Source organism: Lynx canadensis, chromosome A3 (genome assembly GCF_007474595.2).
Source record: "Lynx canadensis isolate LIC74 chromosome A3, mLynCan4.pri.v2, whole genome shotgun sequence".
Lineage (NCBI taxonomy): Eukaryota > Metazoa > Chordata > Mammalia > Carnivora > Felidae > Lynx > Lynx canadensis.
In genome coordinates, this window is record NC_044305.1 from 26,003,152 (window position 1) to 26,022,611 (window position 19,460).

The 19,460-nt window shown below is 60.1% G+C and overlaps 1 protein-coding gene across 4 annotated transcripts in view; it reads left to right on the top strand.

The window, feature by feature from the left end:
- NOL4L (nucleolar protein 4 like) overlaps positions 1-19,096 on the top strand; it is a 128,640-nt gene extending 109,544 nt beyond the window's left edge. For 3 of the 4 annotated variants that reach the window (XM_030309816.1, XM_030309817.1, XM_030309818.1), the window contains 6 exons: positions 6,362-6,639; positions 8,669-8,854; positions 8,936-9,127; positions 9,408-9,530; positions 9,834-10,035; positions 14,469-19,096. In XM_030309816.1, the coding sequence (XP_030165676.1) occupies positions 6,362-6,639; positions 8,669-8,854; positions 8,936-9,127; positions 9,408-9,530; positions 9,834-10,035; positions 14,469-14,689 (1,202 nt within the window). In that variant the 3' untranslated portion in view covers positions 14,690-19,096. The remainder of the gene's footprint in view (positions 1-6,361; positions 6,640-8,668; positions 8,855-8,935; positions 9,128-9,407; positions 9,531-9,833; positions 10,036-14,468) is intronic. The other variant, XR_003967633.1, reaches the window with a different exon arrangement.
- The last annotated feature ends 364 nt before the right edge of the window (positions 19,097-19,460 follow it).

The following is a 19,460-nucleotide window of genomic DNA, read 5'->3' on the forward strand; positions in this document are numbered from 1 at the left end:
TCCTCCTCCCCCCAGCCCAGCTCTTTTGTGTGTGAATTATCGATGCCCCCTCCTCTCCCCCTCCTGGCCGCCGCTGTGACAGAAGCCCACGGAGGAGGGGGCGCTGCCTCAGCTGCCGCCCCTCTGGCCGCAGAAGGCAGCCCGCGCTGGGCATGCCGGGTGGTGTGGCCACAGGCCCGGCCCGTGGTCTCAGTGGTGGGGTACCTTCCCACCTTTTCCCAGCCCGCCCTGGGAGCTGGTGCGGGTCACCCACTGGGAGAGGGTGCCGCTGGCTGCGGCCCCAGAGCCCGGTGTGGCGATTGGCGGCTCGCACAGAGCCGGGCTTGTGCGGGCTGCGGGGCGCTGGCGCCCACATAAGGGCATTGTTTGCCGAGGTAAAAGGGGTTTTTGTCTCCTTCTGGAGACGGGACAGAGGGAGGAACAATTTCCCCCATTCATCGCTAATTCCCCCATTGGAATAGCAGCACATCGCCCCACGTTAAATAGATGGGCACCTCGGCCCTTCCCTGCCCGAGGCGTTCCGGGCACAGGTGGTGGGCTCCGCGTCCTGCCCGAATCGGGAGGTGTCCTTTGCCAGAGCCGGGGAGGCCTGGCTTTGTGGAAACATTCAGAAGGGGTGCACCCCCCAGCGGCTCCCCTGCGGCCACTCAGGGCGCCCTTCTGTCTGTTGTTCACACACAGTCACAGGCTGGGGGCAGTCTCACCCCGCTGGCGTTGTTCTAGGCTCCGGCGGCCTGGCCTTGGGTGGGATGCCCGTCCTGCCACAGCAGGACACGAGAGGATCACTTCCGGCCAGGTCTGGGACGGGTTGGACCAGAACACGTGTCCGCCCGGGGAGACCCGTGGCCGGAGGCCTGCGCCCTGGAGGGCCCGACTCCCACACCCCGTGTATCAGGGCCCCTGCTGCCCGTGGGGCCAGCTGGGTTCTTTCACAGGGTCATAAAGTGTCAGAGCCCAACAGGGCGTCAGCAGCAACTCCCTGGACTGCAGATAAGAGGAGCCAAGGAGGCGGGCTGTGCCCAAGGTCGGGAGACAGTGAGGCCCGCACCTGCTCCCCCTGCCCTGGCCCCGCCGGCCTCATTCGGGCACGCGTTTGAATACGTGCCTATATCTCCTTTAAATCACACTGTTTTGGAGGGAGTGGGGAGGAGGGAAGAATTGGGAGCGGACCGGAACCCAGCTTGCCTCAGCCTGGGGTGCTGACGCTTCTCTCTGTTCCTTCTTTCCCCAAAAGGTGCCAGGCGCGGCGGGGGCTGCCGCCAGCCCTTCCTGCGGGTACCAGCCACCTCAGGACTGAGCTAGGGGGACCGACCCAGTGGGGCTGTGGTGGGCCACAGTGAGGAGACAGCCTGGCTTGGGCTCCAGTCCCCGGGCTCCTCCCAGAGGGAGGATTGTGGATCGCTCAGAGACTCCGGCTACCTTCCCCAGTAAGGAAACTGTTGGCTCCTGTAACCGAAAAGTCTAGGTTCTTCTTTGGCTTTAGGCAGGGATGGATATAAGGGGGATTTATTCCTGACAGCTATTCAGCCCTGCCAAACGGGCTCAGCAGCCCTGGGGGCTTGGGGGAGCACTTCTTTCCAAACATTTCAGCCAGAGCCCCAGGATTGACTTTCATGGGTCCAGCTTGGTCACATGCCCACTGACCGCCGGGATGGGCTGTGCCGACTGGCCAGGCGTGGGGCACGTACTTCCCCCTGGAAGACTCGGGGTGCCCTCCCCAGAGGAAAGGGGTATGGGTTCTGGAGAGGCGGGAGTGATCTGGGCCCACCCAGCACAGCCCTGCTGACCCTGGGTCTGCTGGGCTGGGGCAGCTTACGTGGGGAAGGGGTGCTGGGCACAGGCCACAGACGTAGTATGTCAGAAGGTGATTAAAATGGTCTGGGAAAAGTAGGTAAAGGGGTCAGCCTGTCAGAGCGGGGGCAGGGAGGTCTTACTGAGAAGGTGACCTTGAAGCAAATCCCTGAGGGGGAGAGGCAGCTGGGGACAGAGTGTCGGAAGAGGGAACAGCAAGTGAAAAGGTAGGCAGCTGGCGCAGCTGCAGTGGGTGGCAGCAAGGGGCCCCCTCTGGAGGGAGTCTGGCTTCCACTTAGGGGGTTGAACTCCGTTCGTGCAGCTGCCGCTGCCGGGGCGGGGCGGGGGGGGGGGTTGCTGACGGATGTGTGTCACTTACCCCCCTCCCCAGCAGCACCTTTGCCCCCGCCAGGGTCAGGGGCCTTCTCCCTAGTCCCAGGGCCTTCTCAGCCTCCTCCCGTGAGGCTTCTTCCATGGGCTGCTTCTTACAAAAAGCCTTCCCTCCTTCCCTCCCTCCTTGGGAGGAGTTCTGGAGATGGGGCTCTGCCATCGGGGCTCAAGGGCCAGAAAGCTCACGACTGTCTTTTTGGGGCCCAGTCTCTTCTGGAGCCCTGTGTCTGGTTTTTTGCTCACTGGAGTATGAGTCGCCAGGACAGCGACCACCCTCTCTTTTCACTGCTGAGTCCCCAGTGCCCCTCATGGGCCTGACACCAGGAAGTGTTCAGGCAGGGAAGGGACAAGGGTGGGAAGAGCGTCCTGCGGGCACTGGCCTCCGCCTCCTCCTCCCTGGCCCACCTCAGATTTCGCACCCGGGCTCTGGCGGGGCCCTCCGGAGCCCCTGTGTGTAGGAAGCAGGTGCGTTATGAAGGAAGACAGCGGGGCATAGAGAACCAGCTTTTTCTTTTTTAGCGCCTACTGTCTACGCCAGTATTGTCTACACCTCATGCATCCTGGTTTACTGACAGGAGACGCATTTGGAAAGGAAACCGAGGCTCAAGGAGGTAAAGTGGCATCTTCAAGGTGACACGGCCCCTCTGCATTCTGCCTAAAACCCACGGCCTCTCCAGTTGGCAAAAAACGGACCCGAGTGGGAGGCAGTCCGTGAGCGGGTGGCGCTGCGGGTGGTCGGCACGCGGGTTGAGGGTGGCCCCGGCAGGATGACGAGGGAGCACATGCTCGAGGTGGGCTGTGTGTGTGGCTGGCTTTCCCTGCCCCCGGGCGAGGTGCGGAGGTGGGAGGGCCTTGGCCTGTGGCGGGAGGAGGTGGGAACAGAGCTTGTGAACTGGGGCCCGCTGGCCTGCTCAAGGTTTTGGGGTTCTTTTGGTTTTGGGGGGACTTTTGTGGTGAAATATGTATAACATAAAAATCTTATGTTACGTTTTAACCATTTTTAAGCGTACAATTCAGCGGCATTAAGGACATTGACAGTGTTGTGCAACCAGCACCGTTATTTCCAAAATACAGTGTTCCTCACCCCAAACTATATCCATTAAGCAGCAGCTCCCTGTCCCGCCTCCTCCAGGCCCTGATACGTTTTCTGTCTCTATGCATGTGTCTAATCCACACACTGGGTGGAAGGGGACTCATTCAGTATTTGTCCCGTTGTGTCTGGCTTCTTTCACTCAGCATAATGCTCTCGGAGTTCATCCGTGTTGTAGCCTGTGACAGTATTTCATTCCTCTTTAGGGCTGAACAATATTCCATTGCATGGATAGACCACATTTGGTTTGGCAAGGTCTTTCAAAATGGAAACAATGTAAGTCAGTCATTAACATTTTAAAATCTGGATATTTACATAATGGTGCAGATTTCCGGTTTCTTCTAAAAACTCAGGATGCCTGGTCTGGACTCCTGGCACCTCCTGGTCCCACCTGGACGAGAGCAGCCTCGGAGTACTGGGAAGAGGGTGCTGTGTTGCGGTCGGAGCCAGTGCCTGTGGCTGTCTGGCCGAGCAGCAAGGATGCACAGCCCTGGGGCCACCCTGGGCTCCTGAGCTGTGGGAGGCTGGGAGTAGGCATGCATCTCCTTTCCCCCTTCCACCACAGGTGTAGGGCAAGGGAGGTCCGTCCTCCCACGACGAAACCTAGTCAGAGAGGCAGGTGGTTGGGGTGCCACCCGTGGGCCTGTGCAGGGGTGTGGCACCGCAGGAGGCCGTGGGCCTGACGCCCCTGCGTTGGGACAGTTGGCTCACTGTGTGCAGAGCATGGTGCCTTCCTAGCAACCCCTCCTTCCAGAAGAGGAAGCCAAAGCCCTCCAAGGTCAAGCAGCTGGCCTATTAGGAATGATGCCAGGGTGTGAAGTCTCACCTATAAGGTGGGCTAAGAATGGGCACCTGCCAGAGCAAACAGGGGTTCACGTGATCAGTCAGTATAGGGGCCCATCCCTGCCTTCCAGCTCCTCAGCTCCAGAAGAGGCTCCTGCATGTGTGGGGGCTTCTAGGCAGCCGTCAGAACTCACCCTGGGCCAGGCAAAGGAGGCACGAAGTATCCCCAGGAAGGACGGGCATTGGGCTGTAACTCCTTCCCAGGGACAGTGGAAGAGGAGGCCTGCCCTGAGGAGGAAGCATTGAGCCAGGCCTCGAAGGTAGACTGAAATTTTCTGAGTTAGAAGCAACATGGCAGGCAGACAGCAGAGCCTGAGCCCAAGCAAAGGCCTGGAGATGTGAGGTCCCGCGGTGGCCAGGAGGGTGGGGTCTGGACTCCAGAAGTCAGGGGACTAAGAACACACCCAGCGGGAGTCTGGAGGATAGTCTTCAGGGGTCTTTGGAGAGCAGGAAGGTTATGGAACAAGAATAGGCTGGTGCTGGAAAGGGGTGGGGTGGAGGTGGGTGTGATGAAGGGAGGGAGGGCAGCCACTTTCCTGTGGTTTGGTAATGAGCATCTGTCCCTCCAGGAGGGCTGGCACCTTGGTTGTCATTGTTACTTTGTTTCTCAGCCTGGGACTGTGCGGGCATGCAGTAGGTGCTCAGTAAATACTGCCGGGCAATTTGTTCATTCCGCCAACATCTGCGCTGGTCGCTGGAGATCCTTCTGGAGGAAAACCAGGCCCATCTGTGATGGAGGAGGAGGGGGGCAGCGGACGCGTGGTGAGGTCCTGGAGGTTGCAAGGACGCAGGCCCAGGGACTCTGGGGTGTCGTTCAGCAAGCAGGGAGTTGTGGGGCGGCTTTGAGCAGAGCCTGGAGCTGACCTGCAGGAGGATGAAGGGAGCCGTGAGCTGCCCGGAGGAAGAGGAGAAGGAGGGGCAGCCTGGCCCAGGGGACCTGCGGCAGCCAGTGGGGGAGGGGTGCCACTTCACCACGGCCTTTCCCATCCCCCTCTGCCCCGGGCTCGGCTGCTTGATGGGCAGCCCGGCCCCGCCCCCGGGCAGCCGGGAGGCCAGCGATTGGTTGGGGCGCTAGAGCCGCTCGGTCGCCATGGGGACGCTCTGGCGGTGCGCGTGCCCAATGCCCAGCCCCGGGGACTAAATCTTCATAATCTGCTGGCTGGGAGAGTGGGGGTGGGGTCTTGCGCGACCCTGGCCTGGGGAAAGGGGTGGCCTGGGATGCGGTCTAGGCTCACTGTGGTTCCCCCCTCCCCCACCAGCTCTGGGTCCTGGTGCCGAGCCCCGGGGGCACCTGGGCGCCACCGGGAACTGCTTGGTACTCACCTGGCCGTGACCCCGGGAGCTCAACCTGCTTTGGCCTCCGCCGTCTCAGTTGATCAAGCAGGAGGCTGGGCCTGGATTGGGGAGAGGGGCCTGGAATTTTATCTGAAAATGTCTAGCCCCTCAGTTGGAAGTTTGTCCTCCCAGGTCCCCCAGGCAATATTGTGCTCTCCGCAGCAGGGGGCGCCCTCGGCAGAGCTTTGTTGGGTTGTCACCTCTGGAAAGCAGAGATAGCCTATTGAGATGCCAGGAATGCAGCCCCCTGAGCCTGCAGCCCTGGCTCAGGATGTCCAAGGCCACCTGACCTTGCACAGAAGGCAGCTCTGGGGGGAGCGGGGGGCACTGTCTGTGTGTAAGCTGCCAGGACTAGGTAGGGCCCACATGTGGGAAGAGTGGGTAACTGGGGGGGGGGAGGGGGGGAGGTCACAATGGAGGTATTATCCCTTTTTCCTTGGGCAGATGAAGGAAGCTGAGAGCCCATTGTGGGGAGAGGGTGTGCAGGGGCAGGGCAGTGGCGAGTTAGAGCAAGAGGGGGATGCCGGTCAGGCCCCAAGCCAGCTCTGGGTGTCCAAGCACCTCTGGCGTGCAGCAGGCTGGTCAGACCTGAGGCTGCAGCCACTCAGTCCCAGGCCCTTGAGGCTGGGCCTCCCTCGAGCCTGGATGTGGTGTCACGGGTGTGGAGTGCAGAAGATCACTACGGGCGCTCCACTCCTGATGGCCTGCTTCAGGCAGAGGGGCCCTGCCCCTCCATCGGGCAGGGGCACAGCTAGCCTCTTCGACAGCAGGGCTCACCTCTTGCCCAGAGACGCCTGTGAGGACAAGACGGGGCAAGTATTCCCTGTGGCTGCCGTGGCCACGATCCCCCAGGGCGCGTTAGGGGGCAGGAGGGGCTGAGGTGGAGCCTCACACCCAGGCCTCTTGTTCCAGATGACTCCTCCTCTGAGAGTGGCAGCGGCAATGGCTCCTCCACCCTGAACCCATCCACGTCCAGCAGCACGCAGGGCGACCCCGCCTTCCCCGAGATGAATGGCAACGGCGCCGTGGCCCCCATGGACTTCACCGCCACCTCCGAAGATCAGCCCATCAACCTGTGTGACAAGCTCCCGCCGGGCGCAGCACTCGGCACACCATCCTACCCCTCGGACGGCTGTGGCACCGATGGACTGCGGAGCCGCGTCAAGTACGGGGTGAAGACCACCCCTGAGGTGTGTGGGGCTGTGGGCCCGCCTGAGATGTGAGCCCCTGCTTCCTGTACACGTCAGGGCTGCACGAAGCTGAAATGACATTGTGTGTCCCCAGAGTTGTGACACCAAGTCAGGGAGGAGGCTGTGGCTGCTGTCATTTTCCTGGGAAGGCTCTGGAATAAGAAATCACACAGTGTGTGACCTCAAGCAAGGCCTTCCTTCCTCTGAGCCTGTGTCACCATCTGTAAAGAGGGGTGGGCCCCACCTTAATGAAGGTAGCGGGTGACGTGTGGCCTATTTCCCTCAACCCCCAGCAAGTGTCTGCTGCAAATTACAGCAGCAAGTGGCCGCTTTCGGCACCAAGACCCCACCTTTCTCGGCTACTCTGCACGCCTGTCCCCATTTTACAGATGGTGCGGAAAAAGTATGAGGCCTCTGAAGCCCCAGGGATGTGAATGTTTGAAACTCAGTAGGCCAAGCTGATGGGAGGCGGGGGTGGCCACCAGGGAAGGCTGGCCAGTACAGGTGCCCCCACCACCGGGAACTCCCTCCTGCTTTCTGCCCCACCCCCCTCCGCTTGCGCCTGCTGCCTCTGGGCCATGGGGGTCTCCTGCAGTGGTGCGGTGCGTCACTGGGCACTTGAACTCTCTCTGTGCAGGAGCGTTTTCTCCTGCCGGGGCTGGAGGAGGGCCAGAGGTGACTCATCAGAGCCCTACGCCCCTCCGCTCCAGCCGGGTACCCCTACACAGCTTCCCTCCCCTCCCTGGGCCTTTCTCTTCTGCAGAGGGCGTAGGGCAGGTGCCAGTGCTTGCCTCTGATGGCCTATCTCACGGGAAGGTTCTGTACTGATGAGCGGGTGTTCGGTTGTCACTGTGTGCCTGAGCTCAGGCCACGGAGGTCAGACATAGCTGCCACCTGCACTGAGCAAAGAGCTGCGGAGGGGGAGTTTGCCGCCGTGAGCTCAGGCCACGTGTGTGGGCCAAGGAAGTGAGATGGGAGCACCCGTGCCACCAGCAGCTTGTGTCTGTCTCGTGGTTTCTGTCTCCCCTGGCCCTGGCAGAGGAATTGGCCGAGGAGCAGCTTGGCAATGGGACTGGCCCAGGGCCTGGAAGGTCTTTCGACTCTCCACTGTGAGTCTGTCGTGACCCGGCCGGAGGACCTAGGTGTCTCTGCCCGTTAAAATCTGTGTGTGGATCAAGAGTTGGACACCAGGCCGGGGGCCCTGGGAGGTGGGTCACATCTCCCGTGGGATGGTCACAGAGAGTCCTGGTGGCCGCAGCCGATGCAGGACCGGGCGCCGGTCAGTGTCCATCTTTATCCGTTTGTTCTTCAGCGAGAGCTGTGATCCCCGCAAAAAGAGGCTTTATTCTCTGAGGTGTTCATGGGGTGGGAGTAGGCAGCTGGGTCCCTCCTCTGCTGAACGACACGGTGACTGCCTGGGGAGCTGGGCCTGGTTCCCACTCCCCCTTTCTGCACACACCCCCTCCCCATGTTGGGGCTCACGGTGTCTCCCCAGGAGTGGCAGCAGACAGGGGAACCCCAGCCCAGGAGTTTCGGGAATGCGCTTTGCCTGATGGACCTGTCGCCTTGGCTGGTTCCCTCTCCCAGCCCGTCTGTTCCTCCTCCCTGACAGACGGCGCTTACTCGCTGCCTGTGTGACAGCTCGGTTGCCGGCTCGGGCTGCGGCTCCTTGGGGATGGGGGAGGAAAACCCCAAAACCAGAGCCAGTCTTGGCAGAAGCAGAAGAGGCTGGGAACCCTTCCCACGAGTGCCCGTCCCTCACACGATGCGGCGGGTCGTGCTGTGGGCGCTGCCGCCGAGTAGAGCACTCACTCACACGGGCCCAGACCTCTGCTGCCCTGCCTGCTGCTGCCCCTGGGCATCTCCATTCGCGGAGGAAGGGAGTGGAGAGGGGAAATGACACAGGACCTCGAAACTGTGGCTAGCGTGGCGGTTAGGTGCGCTCACCATCCCGGTGCCCGCCCTCTCCGTGGCTGTCGGAGACCACGAGCGGGCCTGGTCTGACCCTCCGGCCCCTGCCCTCTCTCAGTCGCCCCCTTACAGCTCCGGGAGCTACGATTCCATCAAGACCGAGGTCAGTGGCTGCCCTGAGGACCTGACGGTGGGCCGGGCCCCCACGGCGGATGACGACGATGACGACCACGATGACCACGAGGACAACGATAAGATGAACGACTCTGAGGGCATGGACCCTGAGCGCCTCAAGGCCTTCAATGTGAGCGCCGTGAGGGATGGGCGGGGTGGGGGCCGGGGCCACAGCCGCGGCGGCCCTTCCTACAGCCGGTGTCTCCCACAGATGTTTGTGCGTCTCTTTGTGGACGAGAACCTGGACCGCATGGTGCCCATCTCCAAGCAGCCCAAGGAGAAGATCCAGGCCATCATCGAGTCCTGCAGCCGGCAGTTTCCCGAGTTCCAGGAGCGGGCCCGCAAGCGCATCCGCACATACCTCAAGTCCTGCCGGCGCATGAAGAAGAACGGCATGGAGATGGTGAGCCCCTCGTCCCCGGTCCACCTGCTCCCTCTGCGCCACCCCCCCGGGGACTCCTGGGTGGCCCCCCTGGCCAGACACTTCCCCTTGACCCTCCCAATGCCCCTGGGAGCAGGAACCACGATCCCTGATTCTCAGAGGAGGGAAGCTGAGGCCCAGAAAGATTACGCGGTTCCATAGATCACGGTCCTGGAGCGCACACGCCAGCCCTGTCCCAGCCACCTCCAGGGCAGGGTCTCGGTAAGCCCCAGCACCGGCCCCATCCCCGTTCTGCCTGCAGACGAGACCCACACCTCCCCACCTGACCTCGGCCATGGCAGAAAACATCCTGGCGGCAGCCTGCGAGAGCGAGACGAGAAAAGCAGCCAAAAGGATGCGCCTGGAGATCTACCAGTCCTCCCAGGTACCTGCTTACCCACAGCTGCCCGGGCGTTGTTCCTGGCATGGCAGGGGTGAGAGGGTGACCGTCAGTCATGCTGGAGACAGCTGGGGACAGGAGAGAGGGAAAGGCCGTCCTGGGACCCAGACGGAGCTGCAGTGGGGCAGATGGGGAAAGTCAGAGGGCCCGGTCACACAGGCCTCACAGACCTCAGGAGCCCGGCCTCTGAGAGGGTTTTTGAGCCAGGCAGGAACGGATCAAATCTGCCCCCCAGAGAGATGAGCAGAGGCCCGTAGCTCAAAGCACCCTTCGGTTCCCACTCTGCAGGATGAGCCCATTGCCCTGGACAAGCAGCACTCCCGGGACTCTGCAGCCATCACCCACTCCACCTACTCACTGCCAGCCTCCTCCTACTCCCAGGACCCCGTGTATGTCAACGGCGGCCTCAACTACAGTTACCGCGGTTACGGGGCCTTGGGCAGCAACCTGCAGCCCCCCGCCTCCCTCCAAACAGGAAATCACAGTAACGGTGAGTGGGGGGACCCGGGCTCTCTGGCTCCCTGACCAGAACCCAGGTCTGTGTGTATCGCAGCCTGGAGAAGGGGGCAGGGCAGGTGGGGAGGCAGAGGCCGCGTGGCACAGACACCCGCCCCATTTCACAGTCTTGGCCAGTCCTCAGGTTGGACGGTGAGGAAACCTCAGCTGGTTAAAACAGAGCATACCAGTCCTTTCTCGCCTCCGAGGAGGCTGCCCCAGCGCTCGACTGGATGCGCTGCTGGGCCTCTCCCAGCTCCGGCTCCTCGCAGGCCATTGCAAGCACTGAGTTGCAGCCAAGGTCCTGCTCTGAGTTGAATCCTCTCCACACACCTGCTTTACCCCCAGTGACCAGAGCTTGGCGAGGTGGCCACTGGCCCAGGTCACTCGGAGTTGGTAGCAGAGCCAGCATCAGGCCCGGGCACGGCCCAGTTCAGCAGCTGTGGCCTGCGGGGGGCCTGTCTAGTGGCTCTGGGCAGGTCCTCGCCTTCCCCAGGCCTCAGCCCTTGCCCCTGCCCCATCTAGGAGCCCCATCTAGGTCACCTGGGGTGACAGTTAACTGTCTGTTCCCCCAACTCCAACCCCTTAAGCTGGTGATTCCCTTGGTGCCCCTGCAGTACTTCCCAGGGGCCTCTGATGCAGACAGGACATAGCCCAGTATCGGAGAAACGGTCCCTGAGAAGACGCGGACCTCCCTGTGGAGTTAAGCATCACCCTGAGTGGGAACTAGCGTGGGGACCTGAGGCCCATTCACGCTGGGCCCCACTTGAAGCCGGGGTGGGAGCAGCAGGGGAAGAGCAGACTCGGCTGGTGGAGAGCAGCCTGGCGGCCTCGGGGAACGAGAGGGGAGTAGGTTGGGGGGGGGGGGCGGTGACCTCAGGGCTGGGTGCTTGGAATTGGTTGTGTATGCGGTGGAAGCCACTGATAGGTTTTAAGCAAAGCAGGGCTGTGAACTCTGCTCTGTCTTCGTGGTGAGATCTGAATCAGAAGGGCAGGAGGCAGCGGCTGTGTGCAGTGAGGGTCCTTCAAAGCCAGAGGGGGGAGGAGGAGAACTGAGGGTGACCCCAAGTTGCTTGAGGAGTAGGTTGGAGGAAAGTACTGCCCATAGGCCAGGGAACTTTGGTTCTAGGTCTTGGCTGAACATGCCTGAGAGTTGCTCTCAAGCCCTTGTCCTTGGCTTCAGGAGACCCCTCAACGTTCCCCGGGCAGCAAGGGAGGGGCTGGCCCATACCCACGGCAGGAAGCCCAAGCCCCCTCCGCTCACCTTGCCCCCCACCACCAGGAAGTGTGTGCAGGTCCCCGGAAGATTCCTGCCTGGGCTTAACTTCTCATCCCTTCCTAATGCCTCTTAACCTAAAATAAGAGGCTGCCTGGCCTTAATCCCTGAAGCTGAAGCCGGAGTGGCCAGCCCCAGTGAGAGGTGGGACCACTGTCCCAGAAGGGTGGCTTTTATTCCAGGAAGAAGAGCCATCTGACCTCTGAGCAGGGACCCTATTAGAGTATCTGAAGACAGGCCCCAGGGCAGAGAAGTTAGGACCCCCTAGATATACATGAGGAGCGTGAGGCCCAGTCCTTTCCAGGCAGCAGGCAATGGTGACAAGCCCCGACCTGGTCCATGCAGCGTGACCCGTCTCCGGGCTGCAGCTGCCAGGGAGGGTGCTGGGCCTGCTCCCCTCTGCGCCCTATTCACACCTGCCAGAGAGGCTCCAGCGGCAGCCAGATCTTCCTTTGAGGGAGGCAACTGGCTCTGCCCTTTGTGCTTCCCGGGGCCTCCGTTCCCTTCCGTATGCACCCTCCTTCCTTAGAGGTGGGTGGCGAGGTCACTGTAGCAGAGCTCTGCTCGTTTACCTCCCGGCCTGGGGCAGCACATGCCCTGCAAGCACTGGGTTGGAGTCCAGCAGCTGTCCACAAGCAGCCGCCCCAGCCCTCCCGCCCTCCCCGGCAGCAGCCAGCCCTGCAAGGGACCCTTCAGTCAGACCGGTGCCTTGGCAGGGCGATGTGTTAGCCGCTCGGAACTCCACACGTTGCTCATCAGGTTGTCATTGGGAGATGCAAATGAGCTTAGATAACATCCGCTTGGCCCCCTCTCCTGGGGTGCCGGGCATCTCATGCCCACTTCTGCCCCTCCAGCAACCACACCTGAGTGTGAGCACTAGCGCCTGCGGGAGGATGGCTCCAGAGCAGACTGGCTGCAGGAAATAGGGACATTCTCCTCTCTGGGCTCTAGCTACTGTCCAAGAGAGACAAGAGGACAAGGCTCGGCAAGGGGAGAGAGAGGAACCCCAGGGCCCGGTCACACCAACTGTGGCAGGCGGCTCTCGCCTTCATTGTCTGAGAGAGACTGGGAGCCGCTCCAGGGGAAACCAACCCTCCCCTAGCCCGGAGGCAGCCCTGCAGCTTCCAGGAGTCTGCGGAGGCACCCCTGCCCCCTACCTGTCCCCTGCAGCCCTCTGGCCAACAACAGGGGAGGCCACCACCTGCTTGGCTGCTGTTTCCAGCAAGTCACAGCCCTGCTTCTTCCTCCTGCATTTCATTTGAACAGACTTAGCTGCTCCCTTGACTCTCAATTCCAAGGACGGTCCTTAGCAAGCCAGTTCCAAGGACCTGCTTCTTGATGTCCACGTGCTCAGGTCAAAGAGGAAGCAGCCCGTGGGACAGGTGCCCCCCCCCGCCCCCCCCCCGCCTCGGGTTGCACCAGCTTCCTTTAGCAGCAGGTCCCGCTTCCAGTGTCAACCAGCAGGTCACTTCCAGGCATGACGTCTCCATAGACTGGAGCTTGTCCATCTCTCTCTGCAGCAGCATAAAAAGTGCCACTGCAGATGCAGTAATGAGTGAAGCTGGCCGTCAGAACCCAGGGGGTAGTGGGGAAATGGCTGATAGCCAAGGACAGCCTCACACGCCTACCTGCCAGGGTGAGACCACCCGGGGTGGAGGGTGGGTAGGCAGGAGCAGGGAGACGGCCCCCCGAGGAGGCTCCAGGTATGCTCCTCCTCCTCCTCCTCGCTCAACACCTCTCAAGAATGCTTTTCAACTCCCAGGAGCCTCCACATCTCCTGGGAGCCCGTTCAGAAAGCCGCCCCCCCCCCCAAACCTGTCTGGAAGCCCTTTCCCAGTGGGCCTGGCAGCTCACGGCCACGCGGAGTGTTTCCCAGGCAGGACTCAGCCTCCCAGCAGCCTCCTCCTGTTCCGAGGCTCAGGGACGTTGAGCTGCCTGCAGAGTGGCAGAGCAGGCCTTGCATTCAGGCACCCGTGGAGTGGCCTGGGAAAGGCAGAGAGGAGACAGGGCCTGGTGGCCCCTGCCTCACATCCTCCCGTCTGTTTCAGAAAACCTCAGGCTCCTTTTTTGCCGCCACCGTTTGGAGGGTGAAGGGGCCTTCTCCAGATAGCACCCCTAGGTCCTGTCCCGACCACTCCGACCCTCGCACACCTGCCCCACAGCATGGACTTTCCCCCTGCTCAGGCACAGAACACCTCCTCAGAGGAAGGGGGATTCTGCGGCTCCTCGGAAACAGGCTTAGCACCCACAGCACCTTCCTCCACGTGGCACTCCGTGCCAGGCACCCCGCCCCCGCAAGGCACCGTCACCATCTGCCCGGCCTGGCCTCAACCTCTCCCACAGCCAAGCAGGGCACCTGGCCTTCTCCACCTGGACAGAAGTCCCACCCCGGTCTGAGCACCTGCACGGCTCCACTCTGGACTCCAGGGCTTTCCACACACCCGTGCCTCTCAGGGTGTCGGGTGCCTGCTGCAAGGTGCTTACCCTCTCCCGGACAGCCTCCCGGTGCTGGGAGGAACAGCACACCTCTCCGGCGCACACAGACGCTGATAGCCCACGGCCGTTCTCCCAGGGGAGCTCTGCTTCACCACAGTGCAGACAGGCAGGGCAGTTCTTTGCCTTGAGGCCTCCCCCTCGCCCCCTCCCCCTTGAGGCCTCCCCCTCCCCCTCCCCCTTGCCAGAGCTGGGATATGTGCACGGTAGGGGAGCGCTGTCCGGGGAGCGCTGTCCGCCTGAGGGTCCCCAGAGAGCCGTGCAGGTGGGAGCCGGGCCGGGGAGCGAGGGTCAGAGCCCCACGCTGGCTGATGTAAAGCCCGTGCCCCCACCATGTCCCACCCTGCCCTAAAGGCAGAGCCGAGGGCCCACATTCACCATGTGATCTCTGGCAAACCTCAACCTCCAGGTCTCTGCTCCCCCCCCCCCCCCCACCCGTCACCGACGAGGTCCCCTTCCTTGAGCATCGCCCTGAGGGTTAACAGAGAAGCCCACGTTTCGTCTGCTGACACCAGGCCCCATTCCGGGCACTGGCATACACCCGTCAAGAGGCCCAAGTGCCTGAGTCACAGCAAGCCCCCAAGACAACACAGAGTGATGGCCTCCGGTGCCATGGGAGGTGTCGCCTCCGCTCCTCACCCACACTCTCCCCTCTGCAGGGCCCACCGACCTCAGCATGAAAGGCGGGGCCGCCACCGCCTCCAGCACGCCCACACCCACGCCCTCCAGCAACAGCACCAGCAGGACCATGCCCACCGCCCAGCTCAGCCCCACGGAGATCAGCGCTGTGCGGCAGCTCATCGCCGGCTACCGAGAGTCCGCGGCCTTCCTGCTGCGCTCTGCGGACGAACTGGAAAACCTCATTTTACAGCAGAACTGACCCGCGGCACCTGAAGCGCACTACCCTAGGGAAGGAGGCCGGCCCGGCCCGGCCTCCTGCCTCACCACTTGGTACATTTTGGTTTTTGAAAGAGGTGGGATCCAAAAGAGCGGTTTCTAGCCACACGCCAAGCACCTGCGACTTTGGGCACAAGGACACTTTTTTTTGGAATCTCACCACACGGGTGCTCTGACCTGCTTGGAAGAGGCCATGGGGCAGCTTTGGAAGGGCTGGGGCTCCCCTGACGAGGCGCTGGGGACGCAGCTCTATTTAGAATCATCTTCGTGGACCCTGATGTTAGAATCCCACCCCCAGATAATTACCTTTCAAGTCTTAGGTGAGCAGAATTGCATATTTATTGAGAAAAACAAAGTGGACCCTTTCTTCCTCCCCCCTTAGTAATTTATTTTTCTGAAAATGGATTCTTTTGTGTTTGTACAGATTGCCAGTCTGTGTCTGTCTGATCAGAAGGATGTATCCCTGTGACCTAACATTCCATATCACTACACTGGCGCGGGCTGGGGGACGGCAGGGCGGGGTGAGGTGGGGCAGGTGCCGGGCTGGCTGTCCCCTTGAGCACCCGGCACAGCCAAGCCGCACAGCCAAGCCGGAGGACCTCGCCCACACCCAATGCAAAGCAAAGGCAAAAATGGCTCCCCCACCCCCACCCCACAGAAGCCCCCGTCACACGGTCACCTGTGTTCTACCTCACACTCCAGCGTGGGCTTTTTCCAGGATGTGCCCTGAGCCTGTTCTGAATGGCTATCTATCGCCCAACTCCCCCACACCATGTGTCTGCCTGGGAGGTAAGTCCAGAGGGGTGGCCAGGAGCTAGAGCCCAGAGAGGGCTTGGACCCTCATGAGCAGCAGCTCGCGGGCACCTGCCCCCAGGGAGCCAGGTCTGAACACTTCTCCACACAGGCCCAGATGCCTCAGACACCTGCCAGGAAGGGCCTGTTTCTTCAGGGTGAGCCCTCAGCTGTCAGGTAGCCACCAAACAGGAAAAGGCAGCTGCGAGCCCCTGGTTGGACTTGGCAGCTCCCATCCTCCGTCCCCGTGGTTGGAGTAAAGGAACCACCAGAAGTGGAGAAGCCACTTGGGTTCACCTAGGACGCACCCTTCTCGTCAAGGGGCCAGTCCTAGAAGAAACCTGTAATCCCTGGAGTGTGAAAAAGGACAAAAAGAAAAGGCTGGCCCGGTTTCCTTCCTCCCCGATAGGCACTTCTTCTTGCTCAGTGCAATACCTACCAGTGCTGCTAAAACCAGGGATTCACCCAGACCTCAGAAGGCCCAAGGGGCCTCTCCATGCAACACTCCGTAGCCATGACAGCAGCTCTCCGCTGCTTGCCCCTGCCCAGAGCCGGCAGAAGCCCTCTGTTGCCTTTCCTCCCTCAGAGCAGAGAGGCCCCAGGGGAGCCAGGGCTGTGTGGACCCTAGGACGGCCACAGAGAGCCACTCGACCCCAGAGCAGGCGCCCCTTCCCAAACCAGCTTTCTGCAGCCAACCGCCTCCCGGCACCAGCGGCAGACCACCCTCAGGAGCGCCAGGGAGGGGCTCCAGCGTGGAGGCCCCAACCCGCCTCGGATCCAGGCCCGAGCTGCGGGCCCTGGATCCGGAACCCTGAAAGGTAGGGTGCCCCGCGCCCCGCCCCTTGCTTACTTCCAGCCCCCAGCAGTTCAGGGTGGTCTTTTCTCTCTCAAGTGGCCTCCAACGCCCTACCCAGCCACAGCACCTCTGCCTTCCATCGGACCCATCCCCCGGCCTCCGGTCAGGGCCAGGACACCCGAGACTCCCCCTTAGCACAGCACAAGCTCCAGTGCCCGAGGCCTGTCCCCCAACCCGGCCACCCACATGTCCAGCCCCACCTGCTCAGTGCTACTCCCGGTTCAATTTGTGTAAATATTTATTTTTGTGAGTGAACAATACTACAAAGTAATCAGCAGGTCTTTTGCAAAACGTTCCCCCAGGCAATTTGCGAAAATCCTAAAGTTGAAAACTGGCAGAGACAATCGCCGCCTTAGAATTCTTGATACCAACTGCGTGTCATTTCCCCTCCCGGAGGCAGGACCCAAGCCAGGCACCGCGCGCGCTTCTCTCACAGACAGGAGAGAGGCAGGCTGGGAGGGGCTGCGGCCGCCACCCACACGCAAGGGATTAGAGCTAAAGATCAGCATAAGCTCCAGTTGGAAGTCGGCTCTCCTCAGCCGGCCACCTCGGCCTGCCTTAGCACTGGGCAAGAGTGCAGGCACACTCGTGTGAGAGGAAGGCCCCGGGTGCTCGTGGTGAAGGCCCGCCGGGGCTCCCCGCGGCCCCTCCGGGACAGTGGATTCTGTCGCGGTGACCCCACCGCTTGGGTGGGCCCCTCCGTGAAGCTATGCCTGAAGCCCTGGTCATGGCAAAATCAGGAGCAAGTCACTGTGTGGAAACAGGACTCCATTAGCTAGTTCAGTCAGGGACCTTGTTCTGTTTTGCGTTTGTTTTTCAAAGATGCAGCTTCAACCCCTCCCCACTCCTGACTTGGAGGGCACCAAAGAGCTGGTTCGGCTGGACCTAGCTCACTGCCGTCCCTGCCGTCCCACCCGCACCCTCACCCTCACCCCAGGGACTGCCTTCTCCTAAAGGGAGCTTCCAAGGCCCTGCCCCGCAGCCATTTGAAATTCTGACGGAGGGCCTCGGGGGCGCAGATTCATCATGGGGGATCCTAAGCCAGAAGGTAACTCAAGAGTTAGAATACACCAATTCCTGAGTCTTTGCAGGGGGCTAATCCCAGCAGAAGAGTAGAATCAGGAGAAATGGGAATTTGGTCTTAGTGGTGGATAACTAGATGACCAGTAATGGTGTGACCCATCTGAAATTCATTTTACCATCACCTCCAGGACAGTTTATACCCAAGGGCAGTGTTGAGGGGGAGGGGGACCGAAGGGGGCGAGCAGGGTTTTCAAGGATTTCAAACAGGTGGAACCCGGCCATCCCTATTCCCAAGGGCCACTAACGACTCCAGGGGTGGTTACAGGATTAACTACCAGTTCATTTTCAAAATGCTGCTTTGAACTCAGAGGGTTGATACTTTTAATTTGTAATTTTTTGTAAAACTTTTTACAAGATAGTAAAGTATTTCACCAGAATACCAGTTTCAATCCGTCCATGGTCTGATTTTTATATAATTTAGTGGTGCTTTAGAAACTTTGTTTTTGTTGTTTCTGAGCTAAACAGCTCAATCCTTTTTCGCCTGTATCTACCTAAGACCAATGTGAACCTTTGTATTTTTGCTCCTAATTTTGGACTCAGTGAAAGTGTACTGTTTACATGTACAGATGCCCCCGTCCCTGTGTGTTCCGCAAGACTCGCTCTTGAGGAGGAAGGGGCACCTCACTAAGCTCATCTGCTTAGCAAAGCCACAAAACAAAAACCTCTCACTTTTTACCTGTGTTTCCACCTAAAAACAAAAGCAAAAACCCTACGCCACATAGAACTCAGATTTGCTGAAAAATACTTTTCTAAGCTCAGAAAAATCTCCGTGCGTCAGATGGCCCACAGGCCTCTGTCACGTGGTCCACTGAGGAGCAGGGGTCAGAGCAGACACTTCCCAGGGGCTGCCGGCGGGGCACCTGCGTGGCCTCTCGGAGAGCGTGAGCAGGACTTGACTGCAGGGCTGTGGGCCGGTGTAGTTCTTCCAGCAGCCCGGGAAGCGGGGAGGTCAAGATGACCCTTGTGACCTTCAGGGTCAAGCCGCCCAGGATTCAGGGACGACCCAAGAGGCTGTCAATCCTTTGGCATAATTTAGACATGTTTCGGAAGAGCGCAAGTTCCCCATCCGAGATGAGGTTTTAGGACTTGCCAGTGCAGATGGTACAAACATTTCTTCAGGGTTCCCCTGGAGGCAGCTTGTTCGCGAGGCATCACCCTCTGAGGAGGGGCAGGGGGCTCCAGACGGTAAGCATATGGCACTTGAGACAAACAGCGGGCGGCACCAACTTTTAAAGGTGACTCTTTACTACTTAATCAATGGCTACACCTCTAAATTATATTTTTACAGATATGCACCTATGCAACTTAACGTGGCTCTTCTAAGCAGGTGAGGACTTCCTCCTCAACGCTCTATAAAAATTATTTGTGTTCTATATAGTGAGTTTTTTCCAGTAAATGTGGCTTAATATTTTAATTCTTAGACTGTGTCTTCTTTATGTGATGCAACTAAATTCTGTTTTGTTTGTGGAATGACTAGCACAGGCCAAGTCCCTCTCCCTCACTTAACAAAAGACCAATGAGCTGTTAATCGAGCTGTTATCTCCATGGTATTACTTGCTAAATGCACTGATTTCATAAGTATGTGGAATCCCTTTTCTTTTGAATCTGTATATCATATATAAGACTGAATCTACTTAATAAACACTGAATAACAAATCAGAGGCTTCATTCCCACCGTGTCCTCTCAACAGCCCTGCCAGCCGACTCTCTCCCGCAAATCTAGTTCGGCACCGACAGACATGCCCTTCTGCTAGGAGACCACCTTTTCCCGGCCCACGCCCTAGCCCACCACCGCAGGCCCTCAGTCAACTGTTCTCGAACAAATAATCCTGTCATTTCAACAGCTAGCCCGTCAGAAAGAGAAGGAAACGAACCTTACTGGTACTCATCAGGTGTCAGGTGCGGAAGGCACCTTCCCGGGGGTGCACACCAGTCACCCAGCAAGGTCCCTCACATGCGGCCTCTGCCCTTGCCCCAGCGCGCAGCTCTTCGCCAGCCGAGACCAAACTCACACGGATTGGCC